At 37.4% G+C, this 12,599-nt stretch overlaps 1 protein-coding gene across 6 annotated transcripts in view; it reads right to left on the reverse strand.

Moving 5' to 3' along the window:
* Positions 1-12,599, reverse strand: part of TENM2 (teneurin transmembrane protein 2) — a gene marked incomplete at both ends in the record, with an annotated part of 548,700 nt that overhangs the window by 82,254 nt on the left and 453,847 nt on the right. For 3 of the 6 annotated variants that reach the window (XM_082006200.1, XM_082006198.1, XM_082006202.1), the window contains 3 exons: positions 260-445; positions 1,959-2,159; positions 7,722-7,916. In XM_082006200.1, coding sequence (XP_081862326.1) covers positions 260-445; positions 1,959-2,159; positions 7,722-7,916 — 582 coding nt within the window. Of the gene's footprint in view, positions 1-232; positions 446-1,958; positions 2,160-7,721; positions 7,917-12,599 lie in introns of all 6 variants that reach the window. The other 3 variants (XM_082006199.1, XM_082006197.1, XM_082006201.1) reach the window with 1 other exon arrangement.

The raw sequence follows: 12,599 nt of genomic DNA on the forward strand, positions 1-12,599 counted from the left end.
ACATCTTTACTTACTAATGTTCATTTGCTGTGGAATTTGTTGTTGTTTTTTTTCTCTACAAATCAGTTTGCTACTGATTTTAAATGATTCCGAGAGCTCATCTGCATTTTACTCAACACGTTTTGAGTCAGAGATAATACTTGAAAGCACTAGGGTCCTTAAAGGAACAGCCTATTACAATACACAACAGTAACTATGTTTCTACGATTTATGAAAAGAAAGCAATATGTGCCTGTTTCGGTGCCTGTCGTTTGCCTACCAATGGTGCAGTGCTCCCCATTCCAGCCCTCTCTGCATTCACATTTCCCATCTTTACAAGTTCCGTGCTCCGTGCAACGGGGATGACACACACGCTGGTCGCACGCCACTCCTGTCCACCCTTCTTCACAGCGACACGCTCCGCCAATGCACACCCCGTGAGTGCCACAGTCTACAGAGCACACTTCTAGGAGAAGAAAAGAATAAAGATTATAGCTAGCTTATGTCAGCGGCAACGAGGCAGGAGCAGCAACCTAGTTATGAAGGGAAAAGCGAGTAGAACAGGTATACTTTTGCTGAAAACTATATGCTGTCAAAAGCTGGCCTGTTCATATTTTAATCAAAATCAGCATTTAACTTTTGCGTAAAAACAAACCAAATTATATTAAAAAGTGTTTTAAAAAAAAAAATCTGCTAATGGATGCTGGACAGACTGCTCTAGAGCCACGTCCTCTATTCAGGTACAAACAAGTTTCAGAGGTAGCTTCCTCAACACCTGTCAGCAGTGAAGAAGGGGAGCACATAGCTCGGTTTTACTCCAACCTGGACCTCCGGTGATTTTGATACAGGCATTGATTTGCTAAAAATGAAACTGAAACTCACCTAAAACTCATTCAGCAGAGAATGGTGACAATTCAGGGTCACTTAGACTCTAGGAGTGACGGGTAAAAGGCACTTTCAAGGGAGAGACTTTGCAATCCTATTACTAACATGGTCAGTTATCCGGTGTCTCACTCCAAAAATTCTTCTACCGCTCTCTGCCAGCTGAAGTTGTAGGAAAGCAGAGGGGTCTTTTCCCTCATGCACCATCAAAGAAATTGACAGTGAAACGCTCATTCATGAATTTTTCTGGCTGCTGATGCATGAAGCAGAAAAAACACATCTTGATATTCATTTTACTGGTGGGGTATTCAAAGTCATTGATCTTCAGAAATAACTAAGTAAGTGTGAAAACTGTAAATATTATTCTGAGAATTGCTTATGGCCTGCTCTGTCTCAAGGTTCAGCTTACAATAGAAATGCAAAATTCCTTGTATTTTTTCCCCACAAATGGAACATTTGCTGTCTTATCAAAACTTTTTTTCTCTTTAGCTCCTTCTGTTAGAATAATCAAGTGTTACAACGGTAGCTTTGGAGAGGATGAAGTATTTTAGCCTACACTTTTGTGCCTGCTTTTTAGTGTCTCTTGCTCTAAAATTATTTTTTTAAACATTCCATGTACAACTGAAAAGGGAAAAATACCCTTTATTTGAAAGGAGATTCTGTTTTGTCATGTTTTTCATAAATGAGTAGTATTTTGATGCGCAGTAAAGCAAACCCCAAAAATGTACTTAATTGTAGTGTTTTCCATTCCTCAAATGTTATATTTATAAGTTATGGAAGTTTTCATTTACAGTGGGGAAACAGATGTGAAGCACTTAAGTAACTTATTCAGTCCAGACGAGGGTCAGGATTAGAACTAAATACCAACTCCCACCCTGCATCCCCCTCGCCCCCCAGCTGACAGTCCCAAATTAAGAATGTCACAAAAAGTAATATCTAAGATTTATACACACTTCTTCCCAACATAACTAAACAGGACCAAACATGTTCCAAAGACAATTTTCTGAATTATTTGCATTTCAAACTTGCCATAGGTATTCACAATTGAACAAAATAGGAACATTATTGCAAAATCAGGAAAAAAATCTTTTTCTTACCGACGGAGCAGTCAGGACCCATCCAGCTGGGATCACAGCTACAAAGACCTGTATCAGACAGGTAGGTACCGTGCCCACTACACTGGTCTGGACACTGGGCTCTGGGAAGCTCACAATTTATTCCACCCCAGCCCAGGCTGCAGAGACATTCTCCGTTCACACAGACTCCATGGTTGGAGCATGTTGGATCTAAGCAATCAACTACAGAAGAAAACAAAAACAATGTAGAGAAAGGTCAGTTCATACAATATGAAGTTTGGAAAACACGTAGATGTGTGCTCTGAAAGGTTTATATCACTGTGATAAAGAAATCAAATTGATGTGTTTTTTCAAGTCATGTTAACATCTGGTCTGAGAATGGGAAACTGTGAAGTAACTTGTGTTTTACATTAGCTCCAACTAAAATAGGGTGCAACTGAACAATTGAGGTTTACTGCAGGAATGCTGTAGGGCAGAAGCACAAAGACTTAAAAATAACACTTAAATATATATAATAAGAGTTCCACACATAAGCCTTCATCTGGGGACATTTCTTCTGACATACACTGAAGTTCCAATGACTCATGTACTATATTTAAATAACAAAATAAAAAATAAATTAATACATTGCACTTTTTAAAAGGATATTTTTCTTCAGAGTATCTTTATCAATATTGCTATTATTATTGAAATGCTAGAGCATTGCGAGAGTAACATTATGATACCCACTTTAAGTACCTAGAAGTCAAAATATCAGTGCCTTTCAGCTTCATTTAGACTCCTAAATTATTCAGGCACTTCCGAACATTTGATTCATGGTCCATTAGTATCTGAGCTGTGAAATTGAGAGTCCTAGCTACTTCAATCCATACTCTAAACAGCAGATAACGCCTCTTAAAGAAATAAAGAAAAACAGATATAGTTATGTACTTCAATCCATGCTCTAAAGAGCAGATAATGCCTCTTAAAGAAATAAAGAAAAACAGATATAGTTATGTATTTCACCTTTTCTCAATCCAGAAACAGCAGAATAAGAAAGTGAAAATAATTATGATGGAAAATCATCCAATGAAATTTCAGTTGCTATTTCAATCCTGTTAAATAAAGGAATGTTATGAGCTGTCTTTCAAATAAACTCTATCCATAACATTGTGGTTTTCCAGATTTTTGTGTTATATCATGAATTTGTATAAGTATACTATGCTCTACCGCAAATACCAACATAGAGGTTTTACCAACTGCCTTTTGCTGTGGAATTGAGGGCCAAGGTCAAATTCATGTCCTAAATAAAATGAATTCATCTCATGACTGGTATATATTAGCTCACAGCAGAAGGACCAAGAATGATTGGCATTCTCTCTTGCAGCTCTAGGAAGATGTGAGTTTATAATGAAAGTGATTTATCTCTCATCTTTTCCAAATTGATCCTTCGAAATTAAGGCAGAGACTTTTTCTCTCTACCTTATGTGAACAATACTTGATCTTTCAAATCCAAACTTCTCTATAAACATAGAGTCTTGTCAAATTATTTTATGAAGTTGCAGAACATTTAAAGTAAGTATATAGATTAGATACAACACAGAGGATTGAGGCAGGCACATTTAGAGATGCAATGACATGAGTTATCAGAATAGTTTTGATTTTAATTCAGATTACAGTAGTACAGGAATAAATTACTATAAAATTTCTCAAGATTTTCATTTTCATGATGACACTGGCTATAGTTTTTTGTTTGGTTTTTTTTGAGATTTAATGCTTAGTTAATTGGACATGAAAATTTTGTATTTATAGGTAAACCAAGATTGTTTAGTGGTTCAGCTCAGATAAGATTTGATAAATTCCTAAATTGTTTTAAAATTATCCAGAATGCTTGTCCTGTACTACTATTCCTTCTTGGTGTTTAAGAAAATTAGAAACTGTCCAAAGTTTAGAACATGTCTTTCATACTATTTCTGTTGAACCCGATAAACACAGAGCTGTGATAAAACAATCTGACTGAATGAAGAAATAAAGAACACAAAGATTAAGGTTAATTTACTTTTAGGATGAAGGTTATTTTTTTTCCCCTAAATTTAGCCTATTATCTTTTTTTAGATTATGATATTAATAGAAAATTTAAAAGGGCAATATTTGCATATCATTGTATGTGGCAGCACAGCTAACTTCAGGACATACCGATGAGTCTTAACGTACTGTCCATGTCAGAAATGTATCATCTTCCTTCTCAAATGAAAGTACTAATGAAAGCAATGTGGAGCCTATGACAAACACCACCTTCTGCTACCTAAATTAACTGTCTTTCCTCTACCCTGAATTACAGTATTCATACAGCTGAGATTTATTTCCACAGATTTAGCCTATCAATACCCCTAGGCTCCCCATCTCCCTTGTTTTATAGAATAACACACACCAACCACCTTTGTCCTTTGTTCTAGACAAATATACTTTAGAGCCCTTTTGTTCTATCATATGGGTAAGTAATAGCTTTCAAAGTTTAAACTGAAGAGAGTTTTTACTTTGAACTCAAATCTTGTTCTATTTTAACACATGCTTTTAGAGTTATCATCTTGGGCCAGGTCCTCAGCTGCTAAAATTAGCATAACGTGATTACCTGCAATAAAAATACGCTAACTTATGCTGCAAAGGTTCGGGCCCCGAGTCTTTAGAAGGTTTTACAATGGTATTCAGTAAGGATTTATACATGGAGCTTCTGTGGTGTTTAAACAAAGGAGAACATGCCTTAGCAATTAAGTACGTTAGACTTAGAACTCATAGCCCCTTGGCAGCTCAGATCATTAGAGCTCATTTAGTATTGGGCCCTCTGTAGATTTGACAAAAAAGGTACTGAAAACAATTTATATCCCGAAGGATAAAAAAGGAGGTCAAGGAGTTTTCTGAACAATATGTACCATAAACCCCCCGAAGAGCCATGAATTACACTTACAAAGTTAAATGTCATTGAAAAATGACTCGACCATGAAACAAAGAAGAAAACTGCCCTTAACTTAACCTAATTTGGCAATTTCACTTGTCTCCCCCTAAACCAGATTGAATGAAATCTGACAAATATGGCACTTCATCTTGTGTGCAAATTTGTTAATAGAACAACAGTGTTTATGCTGCAAAAATTGTGCATCACAAATATTGATTTTGGTGCCACTTTCATTTCAGGTAAATTGTTTGAACAATATGACCATGATGAATACCAGAAAAAAAAGCTAACGGGAAGAAAAAAATGCTGACCCACTTGTTCTGATTCAATATCCTAGCTGGAAAATGGCAAATGAATCAACCTTTGCCATTCCTTTTGGAAGCTCAAATCAATAGAGGAGATTTCATATATTATATATAAAAATACAAATACATTTGTTTTTATCATTCTACCATTAGAATGGGAGAATTTAAATTCATGCAAGAAGTGTAAATAAAATCAGATGATTACCTGCACTTCATCTTATACTTTTTTTCCCCGTAGCTCTTGAAGTAATGTGAGAAATATGTACAAAAGAAATGGAATTTTAGAGTAGAAATATGATGGTTCATTTTTATTTATTTCTAAATTAATTAATTTACTAATTTTTTTCCCAATGACGTATGTGAAAAGTTACTTTAACCTTTCTTGTCATGTTATTGGCCCCTTCCAAGTTTGCAGTCAATACCTCTGGCCTTTGTAATCCATTTATCTTTTAAGAAAAAACTTATACTTTCAAGCACACTGTTGATGAAATAATGCACATCCTTTCACCTCACATAGTAATTCACTTCCCCAAAAACTTTGTTGTCTGACAGTGTTTTATAGTGTTTCCAACTTTGAACGGTGTTACCATTAACACCTTCGCAAAAAGATACGCACTAGCTCGTTCTAGAAACTCCTCTGGAGCTGGTGATGTGTTTGTTTCACCCATTTCAAAAATTCACATTAGGCGAAGCTGAATTAAGCGCTACAAGAGCCTCTTTATCTTAGAGGAGTGCTAGGGGATTTAAGATGTCTAGCCCGGGTATACCACAGCCATTCTAGACAACTGAAAGTAGAGAGAGAATTCCATGCAAGTAGCTGGAAATTATGAAGTACAAGATGAGGGAGGAACTGCTTATAAGGTTAAATTTACAGAATCAAATGAAAGAAAGATAATTTTAGGCCATCTATCACAGTCTCTCTAATAATATGAGCACTTATACGACAACACAAAATATGATGAAATGTATGTAACCTAATTAGACTGAACAAACAACTGCAGTTACCAGAAAGAGCTTCTGCATTCCTAAGGAATAGACTGGACGTTGTAGAGCACGCTAAAGACAGTCTTTTCCATCTTTGATTTCAATGAGAAAGCTAGCTATAGCAAGGCTTTTCAGAGAATTTTATACTATTTCCTATGATCACACACTCAGGATGAACCGAGAACTGCTGATTCTAAGAGACAAAAAAGATTACAGAATTTTCTGGATATAGCTTAAGATGTAACCCATTAAAAACAATGGAAAAACTCTACTCACTTGAGTTGAATTCTGGACTAGAGCTTTAGCAATCACTGTGGTGAAGCTTTCCTCGAAGGAGATGACAAGAATGAACTGAACAAACAGTTGCAGTGTTGGCAGTCCCATTAGTCCTAGATTTTAATTTTTTTTCACTTTTAGCAAAATAAGTTCACTCAGACTAATGCAAGGCCTTGTTCTAAAGGCAATGACTGCATTCCATGCCCAAAGAATAAAACCCTTTGTGATTTAGGTCCCTATAGTTTTCTTTTTTTTTTTTTTTTTTTTTTTTTTTTTATGGGAGAAACAGCGTAAGATAGAAATCGATACAAGTGGTAGACAGCTCTGCATCCTACTTGGAATACTCCACAGAGACTCTTTAGTCCTAAAACCATACAGCTCCAGTCCTATCACTTTAGTCCTCAAACTGCTCCTTCTTTTGGAGGATTAATAAGCTCTGCAATGTTATAATAAAGTAGCTTGAACTATTACTGCTCTGAGGATGTGCCAAGGTATGCTGAACTGTCTATTTAGCAATCCACTGGGGAGTTAAATTCCTTTTTAAAACCATGCTAACACATTTTAAAAAGAAAAGCAGTCCAATTTATCTATCTTGTGCATTCTAACAGAAAACACTGTGAATAAAACCAGTATCAAGCTTAATCTATGACCACATTTTGCATTGGTTATTTTGTTAAATTCGCACATCCTATGTATACAATGAATTGGACACTTCCAACACGAAGAGCTTTTCTGCATTTAAAGGACAGTTATTGTTTGTGTGTGCCATCTAACTCTCTTTAATCCCATGTGATTGCAGCTAACAGAAGTAATTTGCCCTACACAAAGTCTCTAAGTAACACAGACACCTAAGTCTTTTAAATTTGTTTCATCAACTTCTGTCTTAATAGTGACCGATACGTTTGCTTTGTGCGGAGCTGCAGCTATACAATTTTCTCTACTACTGCTCCTTTTTCCTCTGCTTTTCACATCTAAATTCAATAGATATAATCCAAAAGGAAAGATTTATCTTCATTCTTCAACAAAGGAATTATTCAGGTTTACTTGTGGCACACATTCTTAATACTGCAAAACAATGTATATAGAAGGTCAGAAGTTTTGTCTGAACTTTGATGGATCAGTAAAATTGTGCTGAACTATATTTTTAGCCCTCTTTTACAATAATCTGCTACAGTATTTTTACATTTAAATTTTTATTCTGTTCTTTCTTTTTTTCTACCTATTGAATAACTCCAAAGCCCAGAAAACAAACTTGCAACTTAGAAAGAAAATGCCCTATCATATTACCTTCTTCACAGTTTTCTCCTTTATAGCCAACAGAACAGACACAATTCCCTTCGATGCAGGAACCGTGACCTCCACATGAGGGATCAATACACTGGCTGATGGGTACATCACATTCTGGACCTTTCCAGCCACTGTAGCATAAGCAGGTGCCTTTAGAGTATTGACCATTGCCACTGCACAGTACTGGGCAGGCAGCTGGAAAATTGAACGAAAGAAAAACAGCATACAGGGTCATACATGTATTCATGTAAAAGTGCACTAAAAAAATCTGCTACCAAATACTTATACATAAAGTATGTTAATTCACCGGGGAAAAGAAATCTAAGCTAATTTGTAGTAGTCAGTTCTTCATTTCCAAAAGAAGTAATTTGATTACTATTTAACAAGTAATTTGATAACTATTTAACAAAACATGCATGCGTTGGGCATTCTGAGAATTCAACTACTATTCTTTATAGAATAGTGATGATGTTTGGGATAACTAATGAGGTAATGCAAACAGGTTTGAGTCTGACATTACTCTGCTTTGTTCCACTAGGTAACATCCAATTTTCACAGATCGCAGAACACAAAACATTCAGTCCCCATAACATTTTATTATATAGCATCTTTCATCTTCCGTAACACTTTCTTAACGTAATGTCCCTAAAACTTTTAGGCCCTTTGACTTCTTTTTTTCAGTGTAAGAATCTTGAACACAGGAATAACACAAGCTTTCACCTACAACAAATGCACCTTGCCACCAATATCCCTGCTGAACCTTCTTTTCCTAAATCCCAGAGTGACTCCTTTTACCCTGCGTGCATTGGCAAGAAAGCACCATTAATCCTTATCCGTCCCTCTTGTATTATTAAGGGCGCAAGACATATTCATTTATGCAAATGAAGTGCAGCCTATGAATAATAAAAGTAGTCAGCAGGTCTTGGATGCCCGGAATCAGATGTTGTACATATGCAGAGCAGTGGAAAGAAACAAGCGGCCAGTTGCACACAAATGTTACACTAAGGCATATTCACACTCCTAGATGCCCCCGTCTCCCATACGAACATGGCAATCTAACATGCCTGCCAAAGACTGAATGTGTGGTCACCAGCTGGAGAAATGGAAAAAATAACAGAAGAATAACAGAAACTGGGAGTAATGAAATGAATCTTTGAGAAAAGGTACACTTGTGTGCTCTTCTCTCTGATGCAGTTTGATAAAGACTTCTAGAAAAGTATTTTCCTGTCCTTTCACCCTTCAAAGTAATTAGAAACTAACAGCTAGTTTTACAGTGCCAAAAATATACTCAAAAGCTACTATTAATCATTAAAAGGTCCTACTGTGTTCTTGCTTCTATTATCCCTTTAACCTGAATGATCAGAAAGAACCCAAGTAATTGATTTCCTACAAAGAAATGTGTAACTGTCCAGTTGTACAACTTCTCCACTGTTCAGTCCTGTAACCCTTATTAATCTTAGCTGTCCCATTGATCTGTTGCAAAAACACATTTCAGGACAGATTTTTTTCCAAGAATTTTCTTATTTGAAATGGGAAAAAAACTGATCAGAAAAAAAGATATATTCAGATTTGTAACCTGAGATGTTAGCTAAAATTTAGAGTGCTGAGAAACATTTCAGTTAAGACTACAGGTTGATGGGCCACATGTAACATGTCTATCTTTTTTAGCCTATCTTTTCTGCCGTAGAGTAATAAAAAAATCAGTATGCTGAAGTTTGGGATTTTTTGCTCCCCCTACTCTGTCTTAGGGCCATATTGTCAGTCCTTTGGTAGCAACAGGACTTCGTTCTGCTTCATTCCCGGTGTTCTCTCTTACTGTGAGTCTTGTTCAACCTTTTTCCTCCTCACTCCAAAAATGAATACAAATCTGAATAAAACAATGTCCAGCAGCATCCTTCTGATTTCAGATGTGACATATGTTCACAAGTGCTTTACTCAGTTCAGTGAAAAAGTTGCTGCTAAAGTTCTACTGATATTGCTTTTTGCAGCTGGTTTCAGAATTAAGTTTACTGAACCAGCTGCGTTGAATTACAGTGCAGACAGATATCTCTTACAATCCATACTGCAGTCTATGTCAGCCTATTTTGCATCTTTTTGCATGTGATCATGAAACACCCTTCCATGATATGTAACACACCGAACTGGTAGCAACTTGTACTCTGTATGGCTAACTATTCTTTCTGTCTGCACACATCACATCATGAAATCTACCTCAGTTCCTCAGCACGCATTACTTTTCACTGCCTAGATATACTAACTGCTGCTACTGCAGGTCATATAGGTGAGCCATAAAGAAACGGATCAAACTAGGACCACTTCCACCCTTCGGGTAGGAAGACCTGGGGACACAAACAATTCCTTTGTCCGTAACTCTCCATTTCACCGCAAGTAAATGTCTTGTTTGGGCTGACGTTGATACATTTTCCCAAGTCACTGTAAGCAAGGTAGTAACTTCAGTCCTGGTCTCTTTACTTGCCATGATGTAGAGAAACTGGAGGTGAGTCATCAGAAGGCAGCTTGTCGATGCCACCTTCCACACCCTGACACACTGTAGAGACACTGTCCCTTTTTCTGGACCTCATCTTAACATAAAAATATCTCCTTCTGGAACAAGGCACCTCTTAGTTCCTGTAGTGGTTAAGCTTGCAGTCCCTTTGTTCAAGTCCAGGACAGAAGGAAGTAATATTGTCAGATGCAAATTCTCTCTGTGCTTCTGAGCCATTGCAGAGACTCCACGTTATCATTACTAATGGTTGCTCAATGTGGCCTCTCCAACCGCATTGGGACATGCCAACTTATGGCTTGCTTTTGCCCATCAACATCCTCACGATGCTGTGATAAAGCTGCATGGAAAGAAAAGGTCCCAGGAAAGCTAAACGAATCAGTAGACAGTTTCTTCGGACAAACCACATTTGTTCAAGTAGTTATAAGGACAAAAAGTTAGTGTTGATTTACAAGCTAGATAAAAGTAAGGACTAGATTTTTTTGGTTTGTTGTTTTACAGGTCAACGTGTCACTCATCACCAGGAAGGACTTGTTCTGCAAACCTCTCCTCTGGAGTCAAAACTCAAATAAAGGCAATAACTCAGTTTGAACAGCACAGTTCCCTGCAAGAGGGACTGAGCAGAAATAAACCCATTATTAAAATAAATAAAAAAACCAAACCAAAACCCAACAATCAACTTAGATGCGACCACTCTAGACCTAGCTAGGTAATAATGTGCCAGCCACCAGGTGTAAGTTTGCTTCTCTCCTCGCCTTGCCCCTAGGTCTCATTAAGCAATGGGCAACTGTGATCTAGCTAAAGATTTCTATACCTGCTATTTGGAACGTGTCTATGGGAAGGCCATTCTGACATCCCATTTTTGATCTGAATTTGCAGGGTTCAACTTCTGGAACACCAGAGGTTGGCACAGCAGAAGAAAGATTACTAAATTGTGCTGGGTCTTGGACGGAAGAGCTCCCACAGTAGTTTTTTAATGTTCCCTTGCTCTACTCTGGTGCTTCAAGAATTTAAGTAAAGTTGAAAGTCGTGTCACAGCTTTTTCACAGAAATTTTTTATTCCTCTCTTCATGCTTCTACGATGTCAGAGGTCTTGCTATGGTTCATAAACCTGTTCAGTCCTTGTGAATCTTGTATATAAGTTGAACAGCAATCTGCTTTCAGTGATTTGCCGCTGCAGTACGCATTGCCAAGATGTTAGTGACACCAGAACCGACTTTGGACAAATGAGAGAATCTGTCATTTAACTTTAGGGATTAAATGAATGGTTAAAATTAAGACACTTGCAACCTAAAGCCACAAAGTTTAATCTACAACCCTCTGCTGGGGTTATTCTACAACTACATACCAGGAATATCACTTTGAGAATGAGAAAAAATGACAGAGGTTCTCGGTCAGATTTTCACACTTCCAATACCACCATGTCACTAAGATTGCAGGAGAAACATGTAAGCAAGAATGCAAGTAAGCATAGGTTATAAGAAGCTGGCTTGTTGCTGCTGTTAATAAATAGCTCTTCATTAATGTTTCTACTGTGGGTTTAGAGGCTGTCCTAAGTGATGAATAGAGAGAGAGAATCAAGCTCTTCCACAGAAAACAGAAGCAGGCAGTCTAAAAAGAGGTCTGCTAGGCTTATTTACTAGACCACGTTGCTTCAGGGTGAGACCCAAAACAGTCCACTCTAATTTTACATTCAGGTTGCTTCAATTCACGTGTGAACGACTCAAGAGTCATCTGGAATTCTTGTTATCTAGGACTGCTTATTACCCCTATGTGAAGTGGATGGCCCCCATTCCAGGACAGAATTGACTGTTCAAAGTCTGTTGGAGGAGTGTGAAAGAAGGCTGATTTACGTAATGGAACAATCAAGTTCCATCTCATTTCTGTGGACAGAGAGCTTGCATAAAGACTACCCATGACCAGCACTGTCAAAAACTGGATAGAGGTTTTCAGGTTTCAGTTATGGTAACACTCAAGTAAGTTTAGCGCAAGGGTATAGCTCCTGAGTGAAGTTTAAATAAGCACCACAGGTATTAACCCTAGCTATGGTTTCGGTCATGTGATTCTCCCCTTTACCAGTATTTGAACAAAACCAGACTAAGTTCTTAACATGGGTCTCAGCTGATCAAGTTACAGCTAATAGATACTAGAGATCTTTGACTCCTATGGGCTGCGCACATTTAAGAGCATGAATTGAGCAGGAAAGACCAGCCAAACATCCTTCTAAAAGTTCTCTCTCTAAAGGTTATCTTTGGATAGGTATTTTTGAGCAATGTTAATATTCCCTGATGCATGAGGAAAGGTGGTTTGATAAGAGCCTATGGACTAGGAGGGGAGATGGTGAGGGATAATGCCCAACGATCTGGCATCAAAAG

The sequence above is a fragment of the Phaethon aethereus genome, assembly GCF_964289735.1.
Source record: "Phaethon aethereus genome assembly, chromosome: 14".
Classification (NCBI taxonomy): domain Eukaryota; kingdom Metazoa; phylum Chordata; class Aves; order Phaethontiformes; family Phaethontidae; genus Phaethon; species Phaethon aethereus.